General features: G+C 45.1%; 2 protein-coding genes across 2 annotated transcripts in view; both read left to right on the top strand.

Moving 5' to 3' along the window:
* Window positions 1-4113, top strand: part of LOC308171331 (intermediate filament family orphan 2-like) — a gene marked incomplete at both ends in the record, with an annotated part of 43274 nt that extends 39161 nt beyond the window's left edge. Inside the window, 3 exons of the mRNA XM_080546164.1 lie at window positions 2412-2580; window positions 3076-3174; window positions 3880-4113. Coding sequence (XP_080402290.1) covers window positions 2412-2580; window positions 3076-3174; window positions 3880-4113 — 502 coding nt within the window. The remainder of the gene's footprint in view (window positions 1-2411; window positions 2581-3075; window positions 3175-3879) is intronic.
* Window positions 4114-10561: 6448 nt separating this feature from the next.
* LOC308170782 (delta-1-pyrroline-5-carboxylate dehydrogenase, mitochondrial) overlaps window positions 10562-24391 on the top strand; it is a 19500-nt gene continuing 5670 nt past the window's right edge. Inside the window, exons 1-10 of the mRNA XM_080545621.1 lie at window positions 10562-10707; window positions 12879-12972; window positions 13254-13346; window positions 13973-14020; window positions 14168-14323; window positions 14658-14807; window positions 15049-15123; window positions 15284-15471; window positions 17592-17665; window positions 17812-18008. Of these exons, the coding sequence (XP_080401747.1) occupies window positions 10667-10707; window positions 12879-12972; window positions 13254-13346; window positions 13973-14020; window positions 14168-14323; window positions 14658-14807; window positions 15049-15123; window positions 15284-15471; window positions 17592-17665; window positions 17812-18008 (1116 nt within the window). The 5' untranslated portion in view covers window positions 10562-10666. The remainder of the gene's footprint in view (window positions 10708-12878; window positions 12973-13253; window positions 13347-13972; window positions 14021-14167; window positions 14324-14657; window positions 14808-15048; window positions 15124-15283; window positions 15472-17591; window positions 17666-17811; window positions 18009-24391) is intronic.

The following is a 24391-nucleotide window of genomic DNA, read 5'->3' as shown; positions in this document are numbered from 1 at the left end:
TGGGTATATATTATATTTATATATAAATACATTATATATATACAGTATTGTATAGTATACTTATCGTCCCACCCACCGCCCCAGCCTCCACCCCAGCCCCCCCCTCCACCCAGCCTCCACCCCAGCCCCCCCCCCTCCACCCAGCCTCCACCCCAGCCCCCCCCCCTCCACCCAGCCCCCCCCTCCACCCAGCCCCCCCCCTCCACCCCAGCCCCCCCCCTCCACCCAGCCTCCACCCAGCCTCCACCCCAGCCCCCCCCCCTCCACCCAGCCTCCACCCCAGCCCCCCCCCCTCCACCCAGCCTCCACCCCAGCCCCCCCCCCCCTCCACCCCAGCCCCCCCCCCTCCACCCGGCCTCCACCCCAGCCCCCCCCCTCCACCCAGCCTCCACCCCAGCCCCCCCCCCTCCACCCAGCCTCCACCCCAGCCCCCCCCCTCCACCCAGCCTCCACCCCAGCCCCCCCCCCCCTCCACCCAGCCCCCCCCTCCACCCAGCCTCCACCCAGCCTCCACCCCAGCCCCCCCCCTCCACCCAGCCTCCACCCCAGCCCCCCCCCCCTCCACCCAGCCCCCCCCTCCACCCAGCCTCCACCCAGCCTCCACCCCAGCCCCCCCCTCCACCCAGCCCCCCCCGCCACCCAGCCTCCACCCAGCCTCCACCCCAGCCCCCCCCCCCTCCACCCAGCCCCCCCCCTCCACCCAGCCTCCACCCCAGCCCCCCCCCCTCCACCCAGCCTCCACCCCAGCCCCCCCCCCTCCACCCAGCCTCCACCCAGCCTCCACCCCAGCCCCCCCCCTCCACCCAGCCTCCACCCCAGCCCCCCCCCTCCACCCCAGCCCCCCCCCTCCACCCAGCCTCCACCCAGCCTCCACCCAGCCTCCACCCAGCCTCCACCCCAGCCCCCCCCCTCCACCCAGCCTCCACCCCAGCCCCCCCCCCCTCCACCCAGCCTCCACCCAGCCTCCACCCAGCATCCACCCCAGCCCCCCCCCCTCCACCCAGCCTCCACCCAGCCCCCCCCCCTCCACCCAGCCTCCACCCAGCCCCCCCCCTCCACCCAGCCTCCACCCCAGCCCCCCCTGCCACCCAGCCTCCACCCAGCCTCCACCCCAGCCCCCCCCCCCTCCACCCAGCCTCCACCCAGCCCCCCCCCCTCCACCCAGCCTCCACCCAGCCTCCACCCAGCCCCCCCCCTCCACCCCAGCCCCCCCCCCTCCACCCAGCCTCCACCCAGCCTCCACCCAGCCCCCCCCCCTCCACCCAGCCTCCACCCAGCCTCCACCCAGCCCCCCCCCTCCACCCAGCCCCCCCCCCTCCACCCAGCCTCCACCCAGCCCCCCCCCTCCACCCAGCCTCCACCCCAGCCCCCCCTGCCACCCAGCCTCCACCCAGCCTCCACCCCAGCCCCCCCCCCCTCCACCCAGCCTCCACCCAGCCCCCCCCCCTCCACCCAGCCTCCACCCAGCCTCCACCCAGCCCCCCCCCTCCACCCCAGCCCCCCCCCCTCCACCCAGCCTCCACCCAGCCTCCACCCAGCCCCCCCCCCTCCACCCAGCCTCCACCCAGCCTCCACCCAGCCTATTGTATTTAACCTACCTACAGGGTGGTTGATAAGTCTTGAACTCCCTGCCTATGGTATTTAAAGGGTTTGATAAGTCTTGAACTCCCTGCCTATGGTATTTAAAGGGTTTGATAAGTCTTGAACTCCCTGCCTATGGTATTTAAAGGGTTTGATAAGTCTTGAACTCCCTGCCTATGGTATTTAAAGGGTTTGATAAGTCTTGAACTCCCTGCCTATGGTATTTAAAGGGTTTGATACGTCATGGGCTCCCTGCCTATGGTATTTAACCTACCTACAGGGGATGTGTAAGTATTGGAGCTATACAGAGCGGAGCCATCCAATTATGCCAAACGTAATGTATTTCCGTTTTCATGAAACAATTATTAAACCATACCGTTCCTCATTCCGTTCCTTGCATTACAATAAGACCGTCCTCCGATTTCTACCTCCACCAGCTTCCACTGATTTTCACATGTGGATGATAAAAGTGTTGTTTGTGTTAACAGAACCTCTGTCACTGTCAAACCTCTGTCTCTGTCACTGTCTTTTTCTGTACTCTGTTTCCCAGCATGTCTTGTTGTCCATGTCTTCTTGTATGTGCACTTTATTATCTCACACACACACATGCATGCACGCGCACACACACACACACACACACACACACACACACACACACACACACACACTCATCACATCTCTTCCTCTTTCGGTGTTTCTCCTATGTTGAATGTGGTGGCTGTTGTGTTTGTCCCCCCCACCCCCACCCCCTTTCTTTCTCTTTCTTCTCTCTCTCTCTCTCTCTCCGTCCTACACAGACATTGTTCAGATGATAACTCCTTTGTTGCCAGGCGGGAAACGTTCGACATCGATGACGACTGTGACAGCCTGACGTGGGAGGAGAACGACGAGACCCTGCTCCTCTGGGAGGACTTCACCAACTACAATCTGCCCGCCTCCGCCATCGCCGCGGCAACCTGCACTACCAACGGCAACACGGCAGAGGGCGCGGTGGAGCCGGTGAGTCCAGGTCACCTAGTGGGGGGCCGTCAGGGGAGGCTGGCGGAGGTAGAAATCGGAGGACGGGACTCGATGTAATGCATGGAACGGAATGAGGAATGTGTGATAGCAATGCATGTTTGATACCATTCTTCATTCCATTCCATGCATTACAGTGAGTCCCGTCCTCCGATTTCTACCTCCGCCAGCCTCCCCTGATGTAGGGTTATGGTCATTGGTAGAATCACAAGATGGGGCTTGATGGGTCACTTTCTGGAACTTGGTTCATGTTTCCATGTACACTTCTATCTCAGATCCCATCAGTGCTCTCAGGTGGGACCTGGTGTTGTAACCAGCTGACCTGTGTTGTAACCAGCTGACCTGTGTTGTAACCAGATGACCTGTGTTGTAACCAGCTGACCTGTGTTGTAACCAGCTGACCTGTGTTGTAACCAGCTGACCTGTGTTGTAACCAGCTGACCTGTGTTGTAACCAGCTGTGTGCTTGTCCCTCCAGGTCTCCCAGGACGGCAGCCTAGGCAGCCTCATAGATGAGACAGAATCACTCTTCAAGACCAGAGAACAGGAGTACCAGGAGAGTATCGGCCAGATTGAGGTAAACAGGCGCACGTGCGTGCGTGCGTGAGTGTGAAAGACGTGTGATTTTTTTATTGAATGAGAGGTGCATAGCAACAAAACTGTATGGAGTATGAAATCCTCTGAGATTTATATTTCTGTTAGAGGTTGTTCCTCTTATTGAGCCTAATAGAAACACCTGCCAAATGTCAAGTACAGGGGAGGTGTGCCTGTGTGTGTGTGTGTGTGTGTGTGTGTGTGTGTGTGTGTGCCTGTGTGTGTGTGTGTGTGTGTGTGTGTGTGTGTGTGTGTGTGTGTGTGTGTGTGTGTGTGTGGGAGAGTGCACTTGATTTGTGCTGTTTTGTCCTGGTTGCCATCTGGTTTTGATTTGTGAGCCAGGCGACGATTCGTCTAGCAGGAGAGAGTCAGTCCCTGGCAGGGCGAGGCACCTGTCCCTACTAAACACAATGTCATTCTCTTTTCTGTCTTCTTTCTCATCCTGTCATCCTCTATTCCTCTATCCTCTCCCCTCTACCGCTTCACTCTCCCTTCCAACCCCCCTCTCTCCCCCTTCTCCCCCAAACCCTTCCCTCTCCCTTCAACACCCCTGTCTCCCCCTAACCCTTCCCTCTCCCTTTCAACCCCCCTCTCTCCCCCTTCTCCCCCAAACCCCCCTCTCTCTCCCATCTCCCCAATCCCCCTCCTCCTCCTCCTCCTCCTCCTCCCCATCCTGGGTCTCTTTCAGGAGGAGCTGGCCACAGCCAAGAGTGACATGAACAGACACCTGCATGAGTACATGGAGATGTGCAGTATGAAGCGCGGCCTGGACGTTCAGATGGAGACCTGCCGGAGGATGATCAAAGGGGGCAGGAACTCTCCCTCCTCCGGCTCGGTGGCCAGCAGCGACTCAGGAAACACGGACGAGATCCAGGACGATCTCCTGGACAAGGACGCAGAGTCCGAGGGCCCAATCAGCTGATGGCTGCCCTGCCGAGCCCCCATCCCACCTCCTGCCCCCTACACAGAGCTCCGCCCTGCTCGGGGGTGACTCATCACCCCCCAACGTGGGGGCCTGTTTGTTTGTTTTTTCCGGGTTGTTTCGGGAGTCCTGATTGGTCCAGCCTCGCAGGCCCAGAACTGGTGCTTTCCTATCTCTGTTGTCATAGGGATGGAGGCGGAGGTGGAGGGGGAGAGGGGTCCTTGGGGGGGTTGCTTCACAAGTGTTATAAGGCAGAGGAGGCGGGTAGGTGTCTGAGCTGTGCTCTCTTGCTCACTGTTGCCTTGCTGGTTTTCTTACTATAAACCGAGCGCCACCGGAACATCCAGCAAAACCACAATCAGCGTTGTCAAACCAGTCACACAGACATCATTAGCATTGTTAGCATTTTAGCATATTTTAGCATTGTTAGCATTTTGTAAACAGTGGCAACATCATCACCATCGTCTTCATCTTTCCTCAGGACTGAGGTTGGACAGTCCATATGGTGAACAGGGATCAACATACAGTATTCACCGGTGAACTAAATGCATCCTCCTGAGCTGTTCTTGTTTTGTCTATCAGCAAATCAGGGCTCATAAAAAAAGGTTAGCTGTTTTCTACTTGTGCTGTGTGTGTTTCACGGTGGCAGATCGGTTGGCCAATCATATTGCAGATACAGTAACAGTATACAACAAGTGGTAACTGAAATGTTTCCACCAAAGAGCCAAAACAGAAAACAGTAGGCCTATGTATATTATGCTTTTCTGGTGACCACCTGAACTCTTATCTTCATCCAGAGAATGCCAGCGTCGACTGGGGACTGGAGCACAGCCCGTTGCTACACAACACACTCTACAAGTTCTATGCAATTTAGCTAGCCTTATTTCTGGATTGACCTTTGACCTTCCTTAGCCCTCCTCTGTTACTTTCCTGTATGATTTGCCTTGTTTTAGCTGGGCAGGTGTGTTTTGTATATGATGTTATTCTGAACGCTCCTGTGTGTTCATGTTGGGATCAAGGGGAGTTGAGGAACGTTTGCCATCTCAAACATGGAGGTGTTGGAACAGCGGCATCCCATAATGCTGTGTCCAAGGGGGCAAGGCTTATTATTATTTTCCTTCTCTATCCGTACTCGTTTCCAAAGGCCCCAAACATCAATCGAAAAGACCATCTAAAACAAGGGAGACTGGTGGAGGTGGAGATCAGAGGACAGCTCATTGTAATGCATGGAATGGAATAGGAATGGTATCAAACGTGTTTGATTAAAAATATATACCATTCCATGCATTATAATGAGCCGGTCCTCCGATTTCTACCTCCGCCAACCTCCACTAAAACAATATTGCTATCACATTAAGTTTAAACTAAGCCTTGTAATGTTCCTTTACATTCAACTGTCATTAGTGGTAGACTACTCTCAAGGAATGAAAGTCACACTTAGAATAAATCCATGCAAATTTCAGGTTTATTGACAAAGCTCTCAATCAAATGACCTTTGTAAAAGTGCTGACTCCCAAAGAAAAGCCAAAGGCTTTGAGTGAAATGTTACCAAAGTTTCCAAAGGAACGAGTCATTGATTTTCTGTTTCTAAAACTGGAATGTTTTCTGTTGAAACTTTGCTAGTTCAAGGTGTTACAGAGATTGGTAGTAGAGGTGCTTTTTTAAACAATGTAAATAACTGTACAATGTTCTTGTTACACTCAAGCAAACCGGCATCACTGGCAATGCAATGACGCACACGGTATCGGTATACAAATGTGGCATCTCATCAAGAATGTATTAAAAAAGAAAACACTTTTTAAACATGGTGTCGCTCTTGGCCAGAAAAACTGGTTCCAGTGTGGCACTGGCATGACAAATACGTCCAAAACGTGTCTGCCTTGAGCCGCCCGGAGTATTTGCCATGACAGCACCTCCACCTGGCTGGTCTGGAACAAAGAACCATGACAGCACCTACACCTGGCTGGTCTGGAACAAAGAACCGCTTATGTCAGGGGCGGGGGACGGGGGCGGGATGATCGTGACAAACCAAGACCAACTAAAACTTTGTGAACACCATTTAAAAAAACTGCTTTACAATGGACGTCAAATCCAAGCAACCGTGGTCCGTGCAAGAGACAAAACTGTCTCCTTGCACTGTGGTCCTCGAAATCCAAAGTAAACTCGATGGAGCTTCAAGAACGAGAAAAAAATCCAGCACAAGATGGCTACGTTCAGTATTAATAATAATCCAAACGTGCTAGACCTTTCTCCTTGGACGTAATCGCCATCCATAGTAATCGCGACAAGCAGCACAAATACATTGGACCAGACGTGTTTGGACGCCAATGTAGGCTTGCTAAGCTAACACTGGTAAAGATGCCATGTCGTCCGCCATTGTTGTTGTGCTTGAAGTTGGCGCTTCAAGCACTGGGAAAGCTGAGACTTAATATAGTGACGTAATGATGTGGCTCTCTAGCCCGTGGAAAGGCAAACCGGTTCTTACACAAAAATATAAATGCAACACTTTAGTTTTTGCTTCAATTTTTGGGAAAGAAAATCTGAAAATTGAGTTGAAATCTAATCTGTCTAATCAACATCTGCCACACCTGTCTGTCAGGTGGATGGATTATCTCGGCAAAGGAGAAGTGCTCACTAACACATTTAAACAAGAGAAATTGGCCTTTTGTGTACATAGAAAAAGTCTTAGGTCTTTGATTTCAACTCGTGAAAAATTGGAGCAAAAACAAAAGTGTTGCGTTGTATTTTTGTTCAGTGTAGAAGGTTCGCAAGTTGAACCAACCAGTTGAAGGCCCAGAACTAGGTTCTCGTTGGTGGGGCTGGTGGGACTAGCCCTATATGTAAACCATAATATACTACGGTTGGAGAAGCAACTCAAGTTAAATGCAGCAACATTCATGTTAAGTTATGAGTTGTGTGTGCAGTTTCAAATTGGTTGGAGTTGAGTTGCATTATTTGCCTGAACAACTTTTCGTTTGCTTTACACATTTTGTCTGACGATCCCAATCTTGTTGACACGGGTCCTCGCTGACTTGCCTCAGCCTGTCACTCCACCTCCCCTCCCGTTCGACCACCAGGGGGCGCTGTTCCCTCCTCTCCCGTTCGACCACCAGGGGGCGCTGTTCCCTCCCCTACCGTTCGACCATCAGGGGGCGCTGTTCCACGCCGGTTCCTTGTTCCGTTATTATCTGCTCTGGATAGGGCTTATTAGAATCATCTGTACATAAGAGGGCTGTTGGCATGCGATCGTATACCCCAGAGGCCTTTCTGTTGATAATTACTCTATACCTAATGAGTTTGTTTGTATTACATTTCACTGTCTAGTGCTTTTCAATGAATTTATCAATTGGCAACATTGATAAACGCATGGGGGATGGGGAAAGGTTTGCTGCAAGTTCATCTTTTCATTGTATTGATTTATAGGATGACATGTTGTTAATTTGCTGAATCTAAGTGCTACTTCTAGTAAGAGGGTTTAAAGATGTAAAAATGTACATCTGTCTTTTCAGCATGTTTTATGTAGGAAAAGGAGTGACGTTGTTTTGATACAGACAGTACAAAAACAGTTTTGCAATTCTCTATAATTTCTTAATCAACAGAGATGTTTTTGCAAATTGAAATCAACTTCCTGTAGCTTTATATTACGTTGTTAGTGTCAGTTATTCATTTAATTCTCTTGATTTAAAAAAAAAGACTGGATGATGAACATGGTATGGATTATTCATTTCACTTGTAACACAATTCATGGCTTACAGTAATTGACCTCTTCTAGCAATATATCACATTATTAATTGAACGATGATAGAACATCCAGACCAATACACCATTATCATTATTTACACGTCTAGGGAGTGTCCTTAATCCCAGCTCTTTCTAGCCCCTCTTTGTATTGATCTAAAACCAGCCTGATGAGTGTGTTACACACATGATGTGTATGTCTAGACACCAAACCTGGATCAGGACAAACACAAACAATGTCAAACTGTATCACACCAGTCTGTCCAAACTAACCAGGCCTTGTTGATGTGTGTGATCACCTATGACAGTGTGCTGGGTGAACACACGTGTGTGTGTGTGTGTGTGTGTGTGTGTGTGTGCGTGTGTGCGTGTGTGCGTGTGTGCGTGTGTGTGTGTGTGTGCGAGAGAGAGAGAGGTTATGGACTCTTATGACTATATGAAAAATGGTGTGTGTGCGTCTGTGTGTGTGCCACAAATTGTATTATTCACTATGTGGTACAAATTCAGTATAAGAAGTATTCTTTCTTGTTTTAGTAAAGCCATAGCCCACATACATACATAGCCATAGCCTGCATCCATCTGTCAATGAGGAGAATGTTGGGCAAAGTCACAGACCATGTACAGTATTTTTTATCTCAGAAAGATTGTCATGTATACCAATCAGGACACAATGGTTAGTCTATCATTGTCACTTGTGAGGCATGACTTATTGTGGGGTGAGTTGAAATGCTGAATGTGATTGATTTCCATAGTCATCAGTCATGATGTCCCCGAGTGTTTAAAACATGTAAACGTCTGATTGATAACTGATAGTCCCTCCAAACAAGAATACGATAATATCCCATCAGTGGATCAGTGGAGGCTGTCGGAGGTCAACATCGATGGACGGGCTCATTGTGATGCATGGAACGGAATCAGGAATGTTTTTAAACTTTGATACCATTCCCTATACCAGTCCATGCATTACAATGAGACCTTCCTCCGATTTCTACCACCACCAGCCTCCCCTGCCTCCCATTGAAGACTTGGTAGACCCCCCCCCCCCCCCCCTTCTTTGCTGAATGTATGATCAATATGCAGGAGGAGTCTTCTGTTCAACCTTACAAAAAGAACTCAGGACATAGAACACATCTAGGAATCCTGATATGTACTTATTGTTCTCTTGTACAGGGAGCAGACTTTAAACGTTTAGTTCAACTATGTCCTGTATTGTACCTTGACAGGACTATTCTAAACTAAATGTTAGGCTCAAGCAAATGGGAAAAGTTTATGTTGGGTTGAAACGTTTCATAGGTGTTTTATATGAGTGGTTTTAACAGTGTAGGGCTAGGGTGCTGCATTAGTCATGATTATTAAAGAGTTCTCTTTCCACACTTGGTCATCTTAACATATTGACTTGTACCTGGTAGCATTCCCTGGTGTGCTCTATCTTTGGGGTTGGACCGACGGAGACAGAGAGAGGTAAGCAACCCCAGTAGGCTAGGTGAATAGGTGGCCATGGAGAAAAATAGCTTTACTATTACGATTGATCTTATTCTGTATTTTCATACGCATCACATATGATGATGCAATTTCTACAGTATCCTGCTGTTTCTATCTCAAATATTATGATTTAGTTCCCTGCTTTTATTCTTTCGATGCATTAGTACCTCTCTGTGCATTGTAAAATAGGAGGTTCTTTTGTGTAAACTATTAGTACAACATTGCATTCATGTGGGTTCGGGGTATACTGTTGTTTCAAACATAATGAATGTACACAGTAATTGGTGTTGGTATTGGGGGGAAATGAATAAAATGGTGGATTACCTATTGCCTGAATTCAGTGTCTTTATTTTCTCAAATTTTCTCTAATTATTTTGTGTGCAAAAAGGTATGACAACATTACTATTGTGACACTATAATTAATATTCATAGCATATACCGTCTATAGAATACACAGACAGGCAACCAGACAGACGGATAATAATAATAATAATAATAACTTTTATTTGTATAGCACTTTTCCTGCAAACATTGCAGATCAAAGTGCTTTAATCGTTATCATAATTTAATAATTTAGTCATTTAAAGGCAATATTAAAAAGATGGGTTTTTAGTCTTGACTTGATTCTACAACTTGGGTGCATACAATGAGAATGCCTCAAATCTGTTCTGTTGTACATATTTTTGTTTTGTTTTTATGTAAATTACATGTTTGTTGTATTGTGCCAACATTCGTCACAATAAAGGTCTGTGCAGGATGAGGTATTTTTACACCTTGACAAAGATAAGAAAGCCATAGAGTAAAATGTTCTATAATGTGATCGTTTGATGATGTTAAAAATAGAACTTTACCATTCAGAACTGGACTGTCCTGTGATTGGCTAGTGATGTATCCTCCTTCGCTGAATGGCCACTCACAGACTCGCCCTCTCTGCCTACGGTAAGTTCCATTTTGGAAAAGAGGTGTGTTTATAAATCTTAATTTCTTTGTTAAATAAAAGTAATGCAAACATTTAAAGCTGAACAATTTAACGTGTAAAGATTGATTGTCTATTCTGACTGGAATATACGTGCGATGCAATATTTTGAGCATTCAGCGGTAGTTATGACCATCGAAGAAATATACCCTCCCTATTATATATTCCTAAACGTCTGCTCTCGCGATACCTGTAACCATGTACACATTCTCAAGCGACATGACGCTGTTTCTTATCAGACATTGATCCATGTGTCTCCTGTCTTCGTAGGGGTCCAGCCGGGCGGGTTTAATCAGAGTTTTAATCAGAGGGTGAACATATATATATAATATATATAAACATATATCCTATTGAAACATGCTGCGTGTGAGATCGGCTCTCTGTCAGTCGTGGAGAGGGTATGTAGCTTCACATGGACACCTTGGGTTTGACTTAGGAATGACTTTTATGAATGACTTTATTATGAATGACATGTGCAACACTTTGTGGTAGGCGATTTCTGAGTCATGATTATTGCCTTAGTTAGTGTGTCCTGTTCTCTATTAGAACATTGTAAGTCTCCTCCTAACTGGCTGCCTTTATAACTGGCTGCCTTTATAACTGGCTGCCTTTATAACTGGCTGTCTTGAGGCCACTTGTGTTATGTAATGTTTCAACTTACCTTCCCATGTCAGGCGTTTGACGTATTCAAAGTGAGTGCGAGTATTAGTATGTATTAGATTCAAGATTCAAGATTCAAGATTGCTTTATTGTCGGTCACAGAGTGACAGAAATTCTCCTTTGACAGGCTTTGTGCAGTTCATGAATACGTTATCCACATTAAAAACACACATAGGTCACATACATACAATAAAAACAGACAGATATAACAGTGTTTATAAAATGTAGTGCCTATGTGTATTAGTATGTATTAGTATTAGTATGTATTAGTATTAGTATGTTTCCGTCACCCTTTGGCACCTTGTGGCAGGTAACAAACACTATTAAACACCACACATGATTTAACAACAACAACAACAACAACAACAACAACAACAACATCATAAGCAGTTCGTGGAAGAGCAGCAAACCATTGAAACACCCCCAGTGATATTGTAGCAGGTGTGTCTGTAGGGCAGAACTTTACTGACTACGCTGTAGCCTTTAGATGCACTGTAACTGTAACTGGTGTTCTGCAAGAAGATAAACCACTAAGACACTCCGAACAGGGGGAAGCCATCTGCATGAATTTCCACGATTTTGAACTTTGCCTTTGGCTGTCAGTGTCACACCTGTCAAAACATTCCAATTTCTCTCCGGCTTTCTGATGGGTATTATCTTTTTTCTGATGGTGAACCAGATAAAAACAAACACTCTGAAGGACCACCAGAATAGATCATTTGAATGTGAACCATATGTGTAAATATGTATAGTCCACGGGAGGCTGGCCTGGTGGGGGTAGGAATGGGGAGGACAGACTCATTGCCATGCATGGAATTGAATGAGGAATGGTCTCACTACTCATTGCATTATCACTGCATTAGAATGAGCCCGTCCTCTGATTTCTACCTCCACCAGCCTCCCCTGGACCCTGGTGAAGTCATATTGCCTTCAAGTGTGTCGGGGGGGATAGTGTTGAGGGTTCTTGGGTGTCTATTACAATGTTAAATCATTGAATGGTTTAGTATGTGCCCATCTCTACCCAGCTGGAAAGACGCTATCAAAGGATTGACCTTCACTTGTTGTTGAGACTAGAAGTTAATCATATATAAAGTAGCGAAGGCACCAGAAGTTCAGTGGTGGTGTGTCTTTCCGAGGGAGAGATCTTTAACTGCACCCCTGTTCACAGAATGATGAGAAACAAACAAATAGAGACGGTGTAGGCTATTCATAAATGATGGTCATTTACAGTTAATTCACTATTGTGAGGTATGACAAAGGGCATATGTGTCCCCATGTCAACTTTTACTCCTTGCAGACCTTACAGGCCCGATTTAAGCCTCTACTGTCAACGCTAGTCCTGAAAAAGAAGGATTTTCCATTTCTACCACACATGAATTACTAATTTGAGTTTACTTCAAGTTACTTATTCCAGCAGAAGTCACATGACGGGTTGCCAGATTGTAGTTGTAAACAGAAGCAGGACAGAACCAGCACAGAGAGCACCTGTCTACTTATTAAAAGGTTTGAGAGAGTTCAACACCCCACAGTGACCCTGAGTTTCAGGGCTGTAAAGTTCTATTGAGGTCAAATGGGTTGGCTGATCCTTGGCCATTGGCCTGGTGCCTGGATGCTCATACAATATGGTTGGGTTGTTGGAATCAACAAAAAATAAATATGAATGGGATTCATATAGGCTACATCATAGGTAGTGTGTGAGAAGTTGTATTTGTGTCATATCCCTCTGGTAACATTGTTGGAGTTATAGGGCTGATATATGGCCTCACTAAAGCTGTCAATCAACTGGGATGTTCTCTATATTGTTGTCTGTCTGTGTTTGTCTTCACTTGTGTGGGTTGGTCTTTCCTAACTGTGTGTGTGTGTGTGTGTGTGTGTGTGTGTGTGTGTGTGTGTGTGTGCGTGCGCGTAGGTTCAGGACCTTCCCCTGTGCAGCCGTTGAGGTGAAGAATGAACCCATCCTTGGGTTCGAAGAGGGCAGTGCAGAGAGGGTTGAACTTCTGAAGGTTAGAGTATAGTTAGGTTAGAGTACAGTATTTAGTAGTAGTATTAGTAGCCTAGTATCTATTCTATTCTACATACGCACACACACACACACACACACACACACACACACACACTCACTCAGCACAATTATACTGTACATGCACATGTACTTACTGTATGTCCCTCAAGACCCATATATTCTCTGTCTGTGTGTGTGTGTGTGTGTGTGTGTGTGTGTGTGTGTGTGTGTGTGTGTGTGTGTGTGGGTGTGTGTGTGTGTGTGTGTGTGAGTGTGAGATAGGCTTTGCAAGAACTGAAGGGGAAGACAGAGGAGATTCCTTGTGTGGTCGGAGATGAACATGTGTGGACCAAAGACATCAGGTACCAGCTGTCGGTGAGTCAAGGCCATGTCTGAAGGCCATGTCTGTAGTCTGAGCAAACTATTGCTACACACTGCCCAGCGGATAAGGGAGCATGAAGCTCTCACTTGTTCTCCTCAGCGCTCAACATGGAGGCTGAGCCAAACAGAAACATTCAGATGTGGTTTAGTTGAGTTATAAGGACACTAGGACAGTAGTAATAACATTGCGTTATCAGGTGTTATCGTTAGTTCCTGATAAGACCTGTTGGCTGCTGTAAAGCAGCATACCATGCTCTCTATTTAACCTACCTACCTATTAAGACGTGCGATGCGATATTGTCGCACGACAACGTTCGATTCTCAATTCACACCACCGAAGTCGGACCAGGCAGGCTGAGAATCGAATGTTGTCGTGCGACAAAATTGCACGCCGTGTGCATTGGCCTTAAGTCTTGGGCTCCCTGCTTACTGGTATTATGTATTTTATGTTGTTAAACTTCAGGCAGGGACCTATACAGAGTGGACCCATCCAATTACAGCAACCTTAAATGTTTGACCATTTAACATAAGTGTCCTGACTGAAAGACTGTTCTGGTCAAACAGCTGATGTGCTTGTCTGTTAACAATACATCTTTTTTTCTTTATTTTCTCTCTTCAAGCCCTTCAATCACTCACACAAAATTGCCAAGTTTTGCTATGCGGACAAGGTAATTAATATTTTTTTAGACTCTTACAATGTATCCAGCATGTACAGTCTTCACCTCCTAGGTACACACAAGACAACACGCCATTTGTGAGCATGTTTGTTAATGTTCTGAATGGATCTGATTGGACTTTGGTGTTGTGATCCGTAGGAGCTGCTCAACAAGGCCATCCTGGCCTCGGTGGCGGCCCGGCGGGAGTGGGACCTGAAACCCGTCCAGGACCGGGCCCAGGTCCTCTTCAAGGCTGCTGACATCATCAGTGGACCCAAGAGAGCTGAGATTCTGGCCAAAACCATGATCGGCCAGGTATGGTGACCCCTTCACAGTACACACCGGGTTTGTGGTCACGGTGTGGCTGGATGTTGAGTGTCTTCTCTGTTTAATGAAGTGTATCCCCTCTACTTCAAAAGTGCACTGTGATTAGTGCAAGCTAACATGTTATGGTACAATGCATCTGGCTTGTCGTAGTTCCAATATTTCAATATTATTGCATCTGTCCTGGCTTTAAATAAAATCATAAACCGATACATAAAACATCTAGGCTCTAATCCTAACACAAGCACTTTTGATATGTGTTCTCTTTCACCGCTTTATACCTCTCTCTCTACCTCTCCATCTCTTTCATCCTGCTGTTTCCTAGGCTAAAACAGTGGTGCAGGCCGAGATCGACGCAGCTGCCGAACTGATCGACTTCTTCAGGTTCAACGCGAAACACGCTGTGGAGCTGGAGAGCCAGCAGCCCCTGGACTGTGCAGGCAGCACCAACACCATGCTGTACCGCGGCCTGGAGGTGAGCGCTCTCTGGCATGAAGAATACTTTCCCCTGGTCTTATCCTAGGACTGTCCAGATCCTGTTTAAAGTCGATGATAAGATGAAGTGGTAGTGAAACCACACCATGCATTACAATGAGCCCGTTCTCTGGTTTCTACCTCCACCTGCCTCCTCTGGTAAGGATGTTTGAGGAAAAATGTACTACTGGAACTCGCCTCAATGATTGATCTTCTCACTTTTCTTCTGCCTTCCTCTGTAGGGGTTTGTAGCCGCCGTAGCTCCGTTTAACTTCACTGCGATTGGTGGAAACCTGGCAGGTACGCCTGCTGTCATGGTACGTCTCGCCTCAGCGGAAAAATAAAATAACATGAACTTCATACTTAGTTTTCATGTTTTTCGTGTTCTACAGTAACTCTCATCAAAGATGTATTTTCTGATGTGAGCGTTTATTTGTTGTCTGAAGTGGAATGTCTCTCCTCTCCTGCTTCTCTCAGGGTAACGTAGTCCTGTGGAAGCCTAGCGACACAGCCATGTCCGCTAGCTACGCCGTCTACAACGTCCTGAGAGAGAGTGGGCTGCCCCCCAACATCATCCAGTTTGTGCCCGCGGATGGACCCGTCTTCGGGGACACCATCACCTCCTCTGAGCACCTGGCTGGCATCAACTTTACCGGCAGTGTCCCGTATGTCACCGTCTTCTCAGAATCTGAATTATTTAATACTTTATTAAATATATTTGCACATACAGGAAATTGACATGACGAGGTTGGTGCATAGGACATAAAAAACAACAACATATAAGCAAAACAATATATTTTTTAAAAATAGCAAGAAATAAGAACAATAAATGATGTATATTTATAAATTATGTATTTTTATGTATTATGTACATCTGTGTCTAAGATAGGCCTACAGGATATTTACCCTGATTTGTACTGTTTGGCCCAGACACGTTCTCGGCCGTGGTTTATAATCCTGATAAAGTAACAGCTATGAGTTTTTCATGTTTTCCATTCATCGCAGTAATATCCCTGCGCAAACACTTTAGTTACGAAGACTTGTTTCTCACGGTACCTTGACAACAGTGGTTGTTTTGAGAACTGTATTTCTGGAAAGGCAAAAACCACCACAACCTATGACGAAATACATACTTACACACATACTTATGGCATCGTTTTCTTGTCATAATTCTCGTTTTTGTTTTGTAACTGTTAATGATAAACTGTATAAAAGCGATAAGCCAGTCCACAATGCTTTATCTTGAATTGTTACATCCCCTGGTGACTCGGGGTAGCAGGGCGCAACAGAATGCACAAGTGTGGGTGCAGTCACACAAAAAACAGGAAACTAAATATGCAATAAATGAATATTTATTTATAAAGCAACACAGGGAACTAACTAGAGGACTAACAGTGGCACCAAATAAAAAATCAGAATCCGAAATAATAATCCCACCCCCCTTTACAGGTGCTAGGCTCCTCAAAGTACAGTGGGTGGTGCTCACTCTAAACTGGGGGGCTAGACAGCAGGTAAATCCTACATGTGTGCAAGATGTAAACCCAGGGTATCTCAACTAGTCATCTGCCCCTGTGTGCACAAATAAACATAAATAGTTAACAACAGAATATAACTTATAGTACTATCAAATCAAAGTGTACAAAAGGTTAAAAAAAAGGAAGCTTTCACATTTCGAATTCTATAGTTGTCTAATATTAACCAAACAGTGAAGAAAACCAAAACAAACAAAAGCTCTAGCCACCAGAGCCCCCCCCACAGCTCAAACAAGAGAGGGAGAGAGCACTGAGGACACAGAGAGCTATTTAGAATGAAGGGAACAGGCGTGGAATGATGGGACTAGAAACCAAGAGCGCATCTGAGAATTTAGGAGAATGACAACAGCAGGGGGAGACAAAACCCAATACACGACACAAGACACACATAACGTACATACAGTACAGGCCAAAAGTTTGGACACACCTTCTCATTCAATGCGTTTCCTTTATTTTCATGACTATTTGGTACATTGTAGATTCTCACTGAAGGCATCAAAACTATGAATGAACACATAGGAATGATGTATTTAACAATAAAGTGTGAAATAACTCTAAATATGTCTTATATTTTAGATTCCTCAAAGTAGCCACCCTTTGCTTTTTTGTTGTTAATAAAATATATAATAATAATAATATTTAATATAATATGTGTTAATAATAATATGTTATTATATATATATATATTTAATATTATTATTATATATTTTATTAACAACAACATTTTTTTATTTTATTAACATCAAAAAAGCAAAGGGTGGCTACTTTGAGGAATCTAAAATATAAGACATATTTAGAGTTATTTCACACTTTTTTGTTAAGTACATCATTCCACATGTGTTCATTCATAGTTTTGATGCCTTCAGTGAGAATCTACAATGTAAATAGTCATGAAAATAAAGGAAACACATTGAATGAGAAGGTGTGTCCAAACTTTTGGCCTGTACTGTAAATGAAACACAGAAAACCACCATGTTACTGGATGTAACATGAATAGTTACAGCTGAGGGGTTGCGGGCCTTCTGCTCCACGTTACAGCACAGCCTCTTGTCCATTATTGCTTAAAACTGTCTGTCACTCTTGGTATACCCCATTATTGTCTTCAATATTTCAAGTTTCAGTTTCAAGTTTTATTGTTTACGTCGTATTACGTAAGAGAGAATATTAGGCTTCGGTTCCTTGACATTGCAGTATCTGACAAGACAGTTGTGTAATGATCTCTGTAGTGACTAAGAAGCCATTTTGTTCTTCAGGACATTCAAGCGTCTGTGGAAGCAGGTGGCCCAGAACCTGGACATCTACAGGAACTTCCCCAGGGTGGGAGGAGGTGGGTGACACTGACAGTCTGGGACACACAACACAGGGGAGGCTGGTGGAGGTAGAAATCGGAGGACGGCCTCATTGTAATGCGTGGAATGGAATGAGGAACACTGTATTGAATGTAAATCACCCATGCCGTCTCTTGCCTTTCAGAATGCGGTGGTAAGAACTTCCACTTCGTCCACAAGTCTGCGGACGTGCAGAGCGTGGTGACGGGGACCATCCGCTCTGCGTTTGAGTACGGAGGGCAGAAGTGCTCCGCCTGCTCCAGGATCTACGTCCCAGACTCCCTGTGGCCTCAGATCAAGCAGGGCCTCCTGGACATCCACAAGCAGATCAAACTGGGAGACGTGAGTTGAGAACAACTTGTTTACATGTTTAACCATTTAGATTAGAAGACACTTTTATCTGTGACTTAGAGATTACAAGGAGGGTCTCCCTGGAGTAACTTACGGCTTATGTGCCTTACTCAATCGCACACTAGTGGTTGTGTTCCACGGTGGGACCTGAACTCATGACCATCTGATAACCATGACCTCCTGATAACCAACTATCCACTAGGCCACCACTACCCACCTGGAGCTGGTCCTGGAGTTGTTAGATTCACCTGATTGAGATTGATTGATTGAGAATGTTTATTTTGGTCCCCTATACAATTCACAATACAGATATAAGAAAATGTACATAGTCACAATTCATAACACCAGGACCAAAAAGGTGTAGGCTGAAGCCGTGGCTTATTGCGCCTACCCTTGTTACATGTATGCATGTCCCCCCATGAATGCATAATCAAAACATTGAAACTTTTATCAACAAAATGTCACTTACGCATGTCAACAAAAAGTTCAAAAAAATACCAAACAAAAACTATATTTAAACCTCTGTTTTATACTTGTTAATCATCTTATTTTATTTTAATTTATTTTAAATCCTTTTAATGTACTACACATTTTCATTTCCTTTTCAAAAGTATTCCATAAATTAACTCCTTTAACTGTTATACATCTTTGTTTTGCATTTGTTCTAATCTTTGTTTTCATAAACATACATATTCCTCTGAGTTCATAATTACTCTGTCTAACTTGAAATAGTTTCTGGATACAGTCTGGAAGCATCTTATTTTTTACTTTATACATTACTTGTGCCATTTTGAAGTCCACCAATTCTTTAAATTTGAGATCATAGGTGTTTATTTTTTGTGATCAAGATTTTTTATTGCTTTTATCAACACATAACAACGACAATACAGAACAAGAAAGGAAGGGAGGGAAAAAATATAAAGAAAACAAAAAAGAAAAGGGGTAGTGTAGCAGACAAGTCACAGCCAGATAGTAGAAATACAACACAATCCGGATTGGGGTAAGTGGAAAATCAAATCATAGAGCAGTCAAGTTAGTCAAGTTCAATGAATAAGCCTTCCATGCATCAACTGTACTGGGCCTTGCTTTGTTCAATCTGGCCGTTGTGCACTCAAGATTCACAATCCTCTGTAAAGAGTAAAACCAAAAAGTGTTCATACTGAAATCAGGTGTTATCCAATGTTGAAGAATAGTTTTTTTTGCAGAGGTGAAACCAGCAAATAGCATTTTCTTTTGTGTAATACTTAAATCGAAATCAGAGTCATCATTGAGCAAACATAAACATGGATTAGGAACATAGTCAATCTTAAATAACTTGGACATTACAGAATTGACATGGTTCCAAAAGTTGGCCACGACTGGACACTCCCAGAACATATGGAGAAATGAACCCGGTGTCGGGGTAGGGCAGAATTGACAGTAGTAGTTGGGTTGTAGTTTCATTAAGTATCTTCTATATGGTGTAGCATAGGCCCTGTGGATGACTTTAAAATGAATTAACTGATGAGCTAAATTTTTGGAGGTTGAGTTGAGATTAGACCATATTGTGTCCCAGTTTGGGTGGAAATCCAATTCACCAAGCTCTCGGCTCCATAAAGCCTCAACCGCAAGTGGTTTTTTAATTGCGTCCATTAGATTGCGATATATTCTGGATACACAGCCACGAGAGGTTGGGGTATGTTCAATCCAGGCTATCATGGGGTGAGTTGGAAGTGGGGAGCGCCAAGGCACTCCATAGGCCTTGAGTGAGGACCTCAGCTGTAGATAGACAAAATATGATGACGCTGGAAGGACAAACTTAGTTTGGAGGTGCTGGAATGAAACTAGGCCATCATTGTCATACAGGTCTCTGAGAGTATTTACACCCCGAGAGCTCCATGTTTGCTGGGTGAATGGTCGGTTACCCGACATTAAGTTTTGGTTATTCCATAGAGGAGTGGAGGAACAGAATCGCAAGGAACCTCCCATGATTTTCTCAGACGCTTTCCACACCTTAAGGGCGTTATCTATAATGCAACCAAATCTATGACTGAGAGTCCTACGTCCAGTGCCTGAGAAAAGTAAGTCCTCTAATCTGACTGGACTGACCAGGCCTGCCTCTATTGACCTCCAAGGTACTTTTGAATTTGGATTCACCCAGGTGCGTAAGGCTTGAGTCTGGAAAGCTAAATAATACATCTTAAAATCTGGAATTGCCATCCCACCCGACAATTTGGGTTGTTGCAAAGTTGTAAGACGGATTCTCGAGCGTTTGCCAGCCCATATGAACCTTGAGACCAACGAATTAATATCATCAAAGTATTTGGGTGGTGGGGGTAATGGTAACATGGAAAACAGGAAGTTGATCCTTGGCAAAACATTCATCTTGATTATCGTGGCTCTGCCCTGAAGAGATATTTTGAGGCTATCCCATCTTTGAATGTCCGTTTTGATTTTGTTCAAGGTTACATCAAAGTTGTCTTTAATTATCCGTGGTATGGTTGGGTATATAGTGATGCCAAGGTAAGTAAATTTATCTTTCACTGGGATATGTCTAGGGAGACAGGAGGTTCTTGCTGAAGGACTAAGGGGCATTAGAATTGACTTCGTCCAGTTAATCTTATAGCCTGACAATCTACCGAAATCTTCAAACATTTCTAACACATGGGGGGCAGAAGTATCAATATTATCTAGAAATAATAGAATGTCATCAGCATATAATGAGATGTGGTGGCTATGATCTAGAATTGAAATGGGGGAAATGCAAGTACTCTGTCTGATGGCCTGGGCTAAGGGCTCAAGAGAGAGACAGAACAAGAATGGTGACAATGGGCAGCCCTGCCTAGCCGAGCGCTCCAGTTGGATTGGAGGGGAAATAACATTACCTGTGAGAACAGAAGCGGTTGGTGCATTATACAAAGTCTTAATCATAGCAATGAAATTAACCCCAAAGCCAAGATGGTCTAAAACAGCCCACATGTAGTTCCATTCAAGCCGATCGAAAGCCTTCTCAGCGTCAAGCGAGAATACTGCACAGGGGCTGGGAGAGCTATCGGTTAAATTGATGATATGAAGCAGTCTGCGCATATTGTCAGATGCAAGGCGTCCCTTCATGAACCCTGTCTGGTCTTCACTGATCAAGGCGTCTGTTACAGCCTCCAATCGTATAGCCAAAACCTTAGCATACAGTTTCTGGTCACACGAGATCAGGGAGATAGGCCTGTAGCTAGAGCACTCCAAAGAGTCTCTCCCCTTTTTTAACAAAAGAGAGATAAGGGCAACTTTTTGATCTCTGTGAAAATCACCTCTAGATATAGCATCATTAAAGGAGTCCATAATAAGAGGACCTATCAACTCCCAAAGTACTAAATACAGTTCTGGTGGAAGACCATCTAAGCCCGGCGATTTTCCTTTCTGTAGAGATTGAAGGGCATTGTGTAGCTCCTTTAAGTCAAGAGGGCAGTCAAGAACTTCCCTTTCAGTCTGTGATATCTTAGGTAAATTGAGGCCATGAAGGAACGCCTTGCAGCGAGATGTATCATAATCTATGTCAGATTGGTACAGGTTAGAGTAAAATGTTTGAAATATACTATTCACAGCTTGGGGAGCAGTATGAACAGTGCCCGCAGAGTCTCTAATAGCATTTATAGAGGCCTTGCTTTCGTTCTCCTTCAGTCTCAGTGCCAATAAGCGGCTGGGCCTTTCAGCATCAAAATAATATCTCTGTCTCGTTCTATGAAAGATAAATTCAGCCTTTGAGAGAGATATAGCATTATATTCTCCTTTGAGACAAGCGAGCCGTGTGGCTTGATCTTCTGTAAAATTTTGTTTTTGTAAATGTTCTACTGTTTTTATTTCCTTCTCTAGCTCATTAAAACGCTTGTTACGTGCTTTAGAGAGAGTGGAGGAGAACGAAATACAAAGGCCCCTGAGAAAACATTTGGTTGTTTCCCACAAAATTTGAGGATTGTCACACTGTGCTCTGTTTATAGCAAGAAATACTTCAAGTTCAGCTTTAAGAAAGATCGAAAAGTCAGGGTTTGTCAACAAAGTGGTGTTAAACCGCCACCTAGTGGCCTTGTCAGTATTAGCAGAGAGCTGAATCTTGCATGACACAGGTGAGTGATCAGACAACAGTATTGGCAGAATATCAATTGGGGACATGGAGGGAATGAGGGATGGGCTTACAAAAATGAAATCAATTCTGGAAAAAGATTTATGTCTGTTAGAATAAAATGTATAATTTCTGGCCTTATTATTCTGAATTCTCCACACATCAACAACGTTTAAATCCGTTATAAATGAATTTAGAAGTGCAGTTGATTGTGAGCTTACATTAACTGGAGAGGACCTGTCTAATGAGGGATCGAGGACAGAATTGAAGTCACCACCTACTATTAAATGATAGCCTGCAGAGTTTTCTAACAATGTGTTACTGATATCTGGTAGAAACTCTGCGTCGACTTCATTAGGGGCATAAATGGAGGCTAGCATCAATTTAACCTGGTTTATTCTCGTCTTTATGTAAACAAATCGGCCCTGTTTGTCATTTCTTATCTGATCAAGAGTCAAATGCAACCTCCTGTCAACCAAGACGAGCACACCCCGGGTCTTATTTTGAGCGCAAGAGTGCGCAATAACTTTAAAATGTTTGTTCTGAAAACGTGTAACGTCACATTCCTTAAGATGTGATTCCTGTATTAGAGCTATGGAGACTTTCTTACGGTGGAGGAATTCTAGAATCCGCGTTCTCTTTATAGCCGAGTTAAGCCCGTTCACATTCCAGCACATAAAAGTTAGGTCAGACGCCATGGGATTCTAATGAGCAAATACAGAATATCTGAATGAAATGAAAGTTCTGGTCATGACTACTTAGTATTTCTATCAGTACAGTAAAAGTCCAATCCGTTACGCGACTTGTCCGTTGGGAGGGGGAGGGAGAAAAACAAATGAAGAGAAAAATACAATGTACAAAAAAGTTAGCAAACCGCGAAGGTAACCTACAGGCTTGCCAAAACATAAACATTCTCTGAGACGTGACTCAGTCTATTGCAACGCTGTAGCCCACAAATCGGCTCAATACACCACCTGCTAGTTATAACAATGAGTCTTTATCGAACTTAAAGAATCATATCATCCCCTCAAAAAAAGGTAGCCTAGACATGGCATTAAATAATGAAAATAACGGGATATCAGCAGGCCATCATAATGGTGAAAAATGATAGTTTGAGATAGGGGAACATAACAACCATACCTCGTTAGACCCAGCGTTAGTCAAAGTAAACATCCATAAGCAATTGCATATCCTGGGGGAAAATAAAGTCATTTCTGTCGTTGAAATCTAAAGCAGTCCCCATGGCAATGTCGTGGCTGATTAGGTGGTCAGTTCCATCCCGTCACCATCCTCGATCACCGGATCATTGACAGCGGTAGAGTCCTCTCGGCCGGGCCGCCTGGCAGGTGTGGGTCGCACGGGTCCTGTAGACAGCTTCGTTGTTGGGTCGCGCCGCACAGCACCGGCGTAGGATTCGGATTGGTGTGGCTGAAGTGGTGACTTCAAGGATCGGATGAAGTCCTCTGCTCTGGACGGACAGTCGAAGGACATCTTATTGCCATCGTGCTCCATTTTGAGAATAGCGGGGTAGATTAGGAAAGGCTGCAGACCCATGGCATGCGCATCCTTGATAACCGTGTTGAACCCCTTCCTCTTGGTTGTAGTTGGGGCACTGTAGTCTGGGAAGAACAGGAGGGTGGATTTGTCTTGCTTCACTGGATATATCTTCCTAGCTTCCTTTAGGATGGTGGTCCTGTCCTGCCATCTCAGTAGACGGAAGATGAGGGTACGGGGGCGATTGCTGTTTTGCTCGCGGCCGTTATATATGCGGTGAGCACGGTCAATCTCGATGACTCGGCCAGCCAAGGAGGGAATCCACTTCACCAGGTTGGCTTTGAGGTAACCTGCAGCATCCGAGCCCTCCAACGACTCTGGTAAGCCTACCAGACGTAGATTATTTCGCCGAGCCCTATCTTCCATGTCAGCTGTTTTCTCTGTGAGTTGTTCCACCTGCTTTCGGAGTTCAGCAATGCTATGTCTGTCCTCGCGCACAGCCATCTGAACGGAATCGATGCGGCTCTGGGTCTTTTGGGCTAGCTTAGCTTGGTGCTCGATATCCGTTTTCATACCTCGGATAAACTCGTTGGTCTTTTCGATGTCGATTTTGATTGAGCAAAGCTGAGGGGTTAGGATGGAATCCACAGCATCTTTGATGGCCGAAGTAATAGCTGCGTTCAGGATGGATTGCTGTTCTTGCAGCGCTAGCCTGATACCGTCAGCAATGGCGGCGTCGAGATCTTCTTTAGAGATGGATGTATCTTTACATTTCTTCTTAGTTGGA

This window comes from Nansenia antarctica, assembly GCF_963989245.1.
Source record: "Nansenia antarctica genome assembly, chromosome: 15".
Lineage (NCBI taxonomy): Eukaryota > Metazoa > Chordata > Actinopteri > Argentiniformes > Microstomatidae > Nansenia > Nansenia antarctica.
Note: the sequence above shows the minus strand (reverse complement) of the source record. Positions and strands in the feature narration are given on the sequence as shown.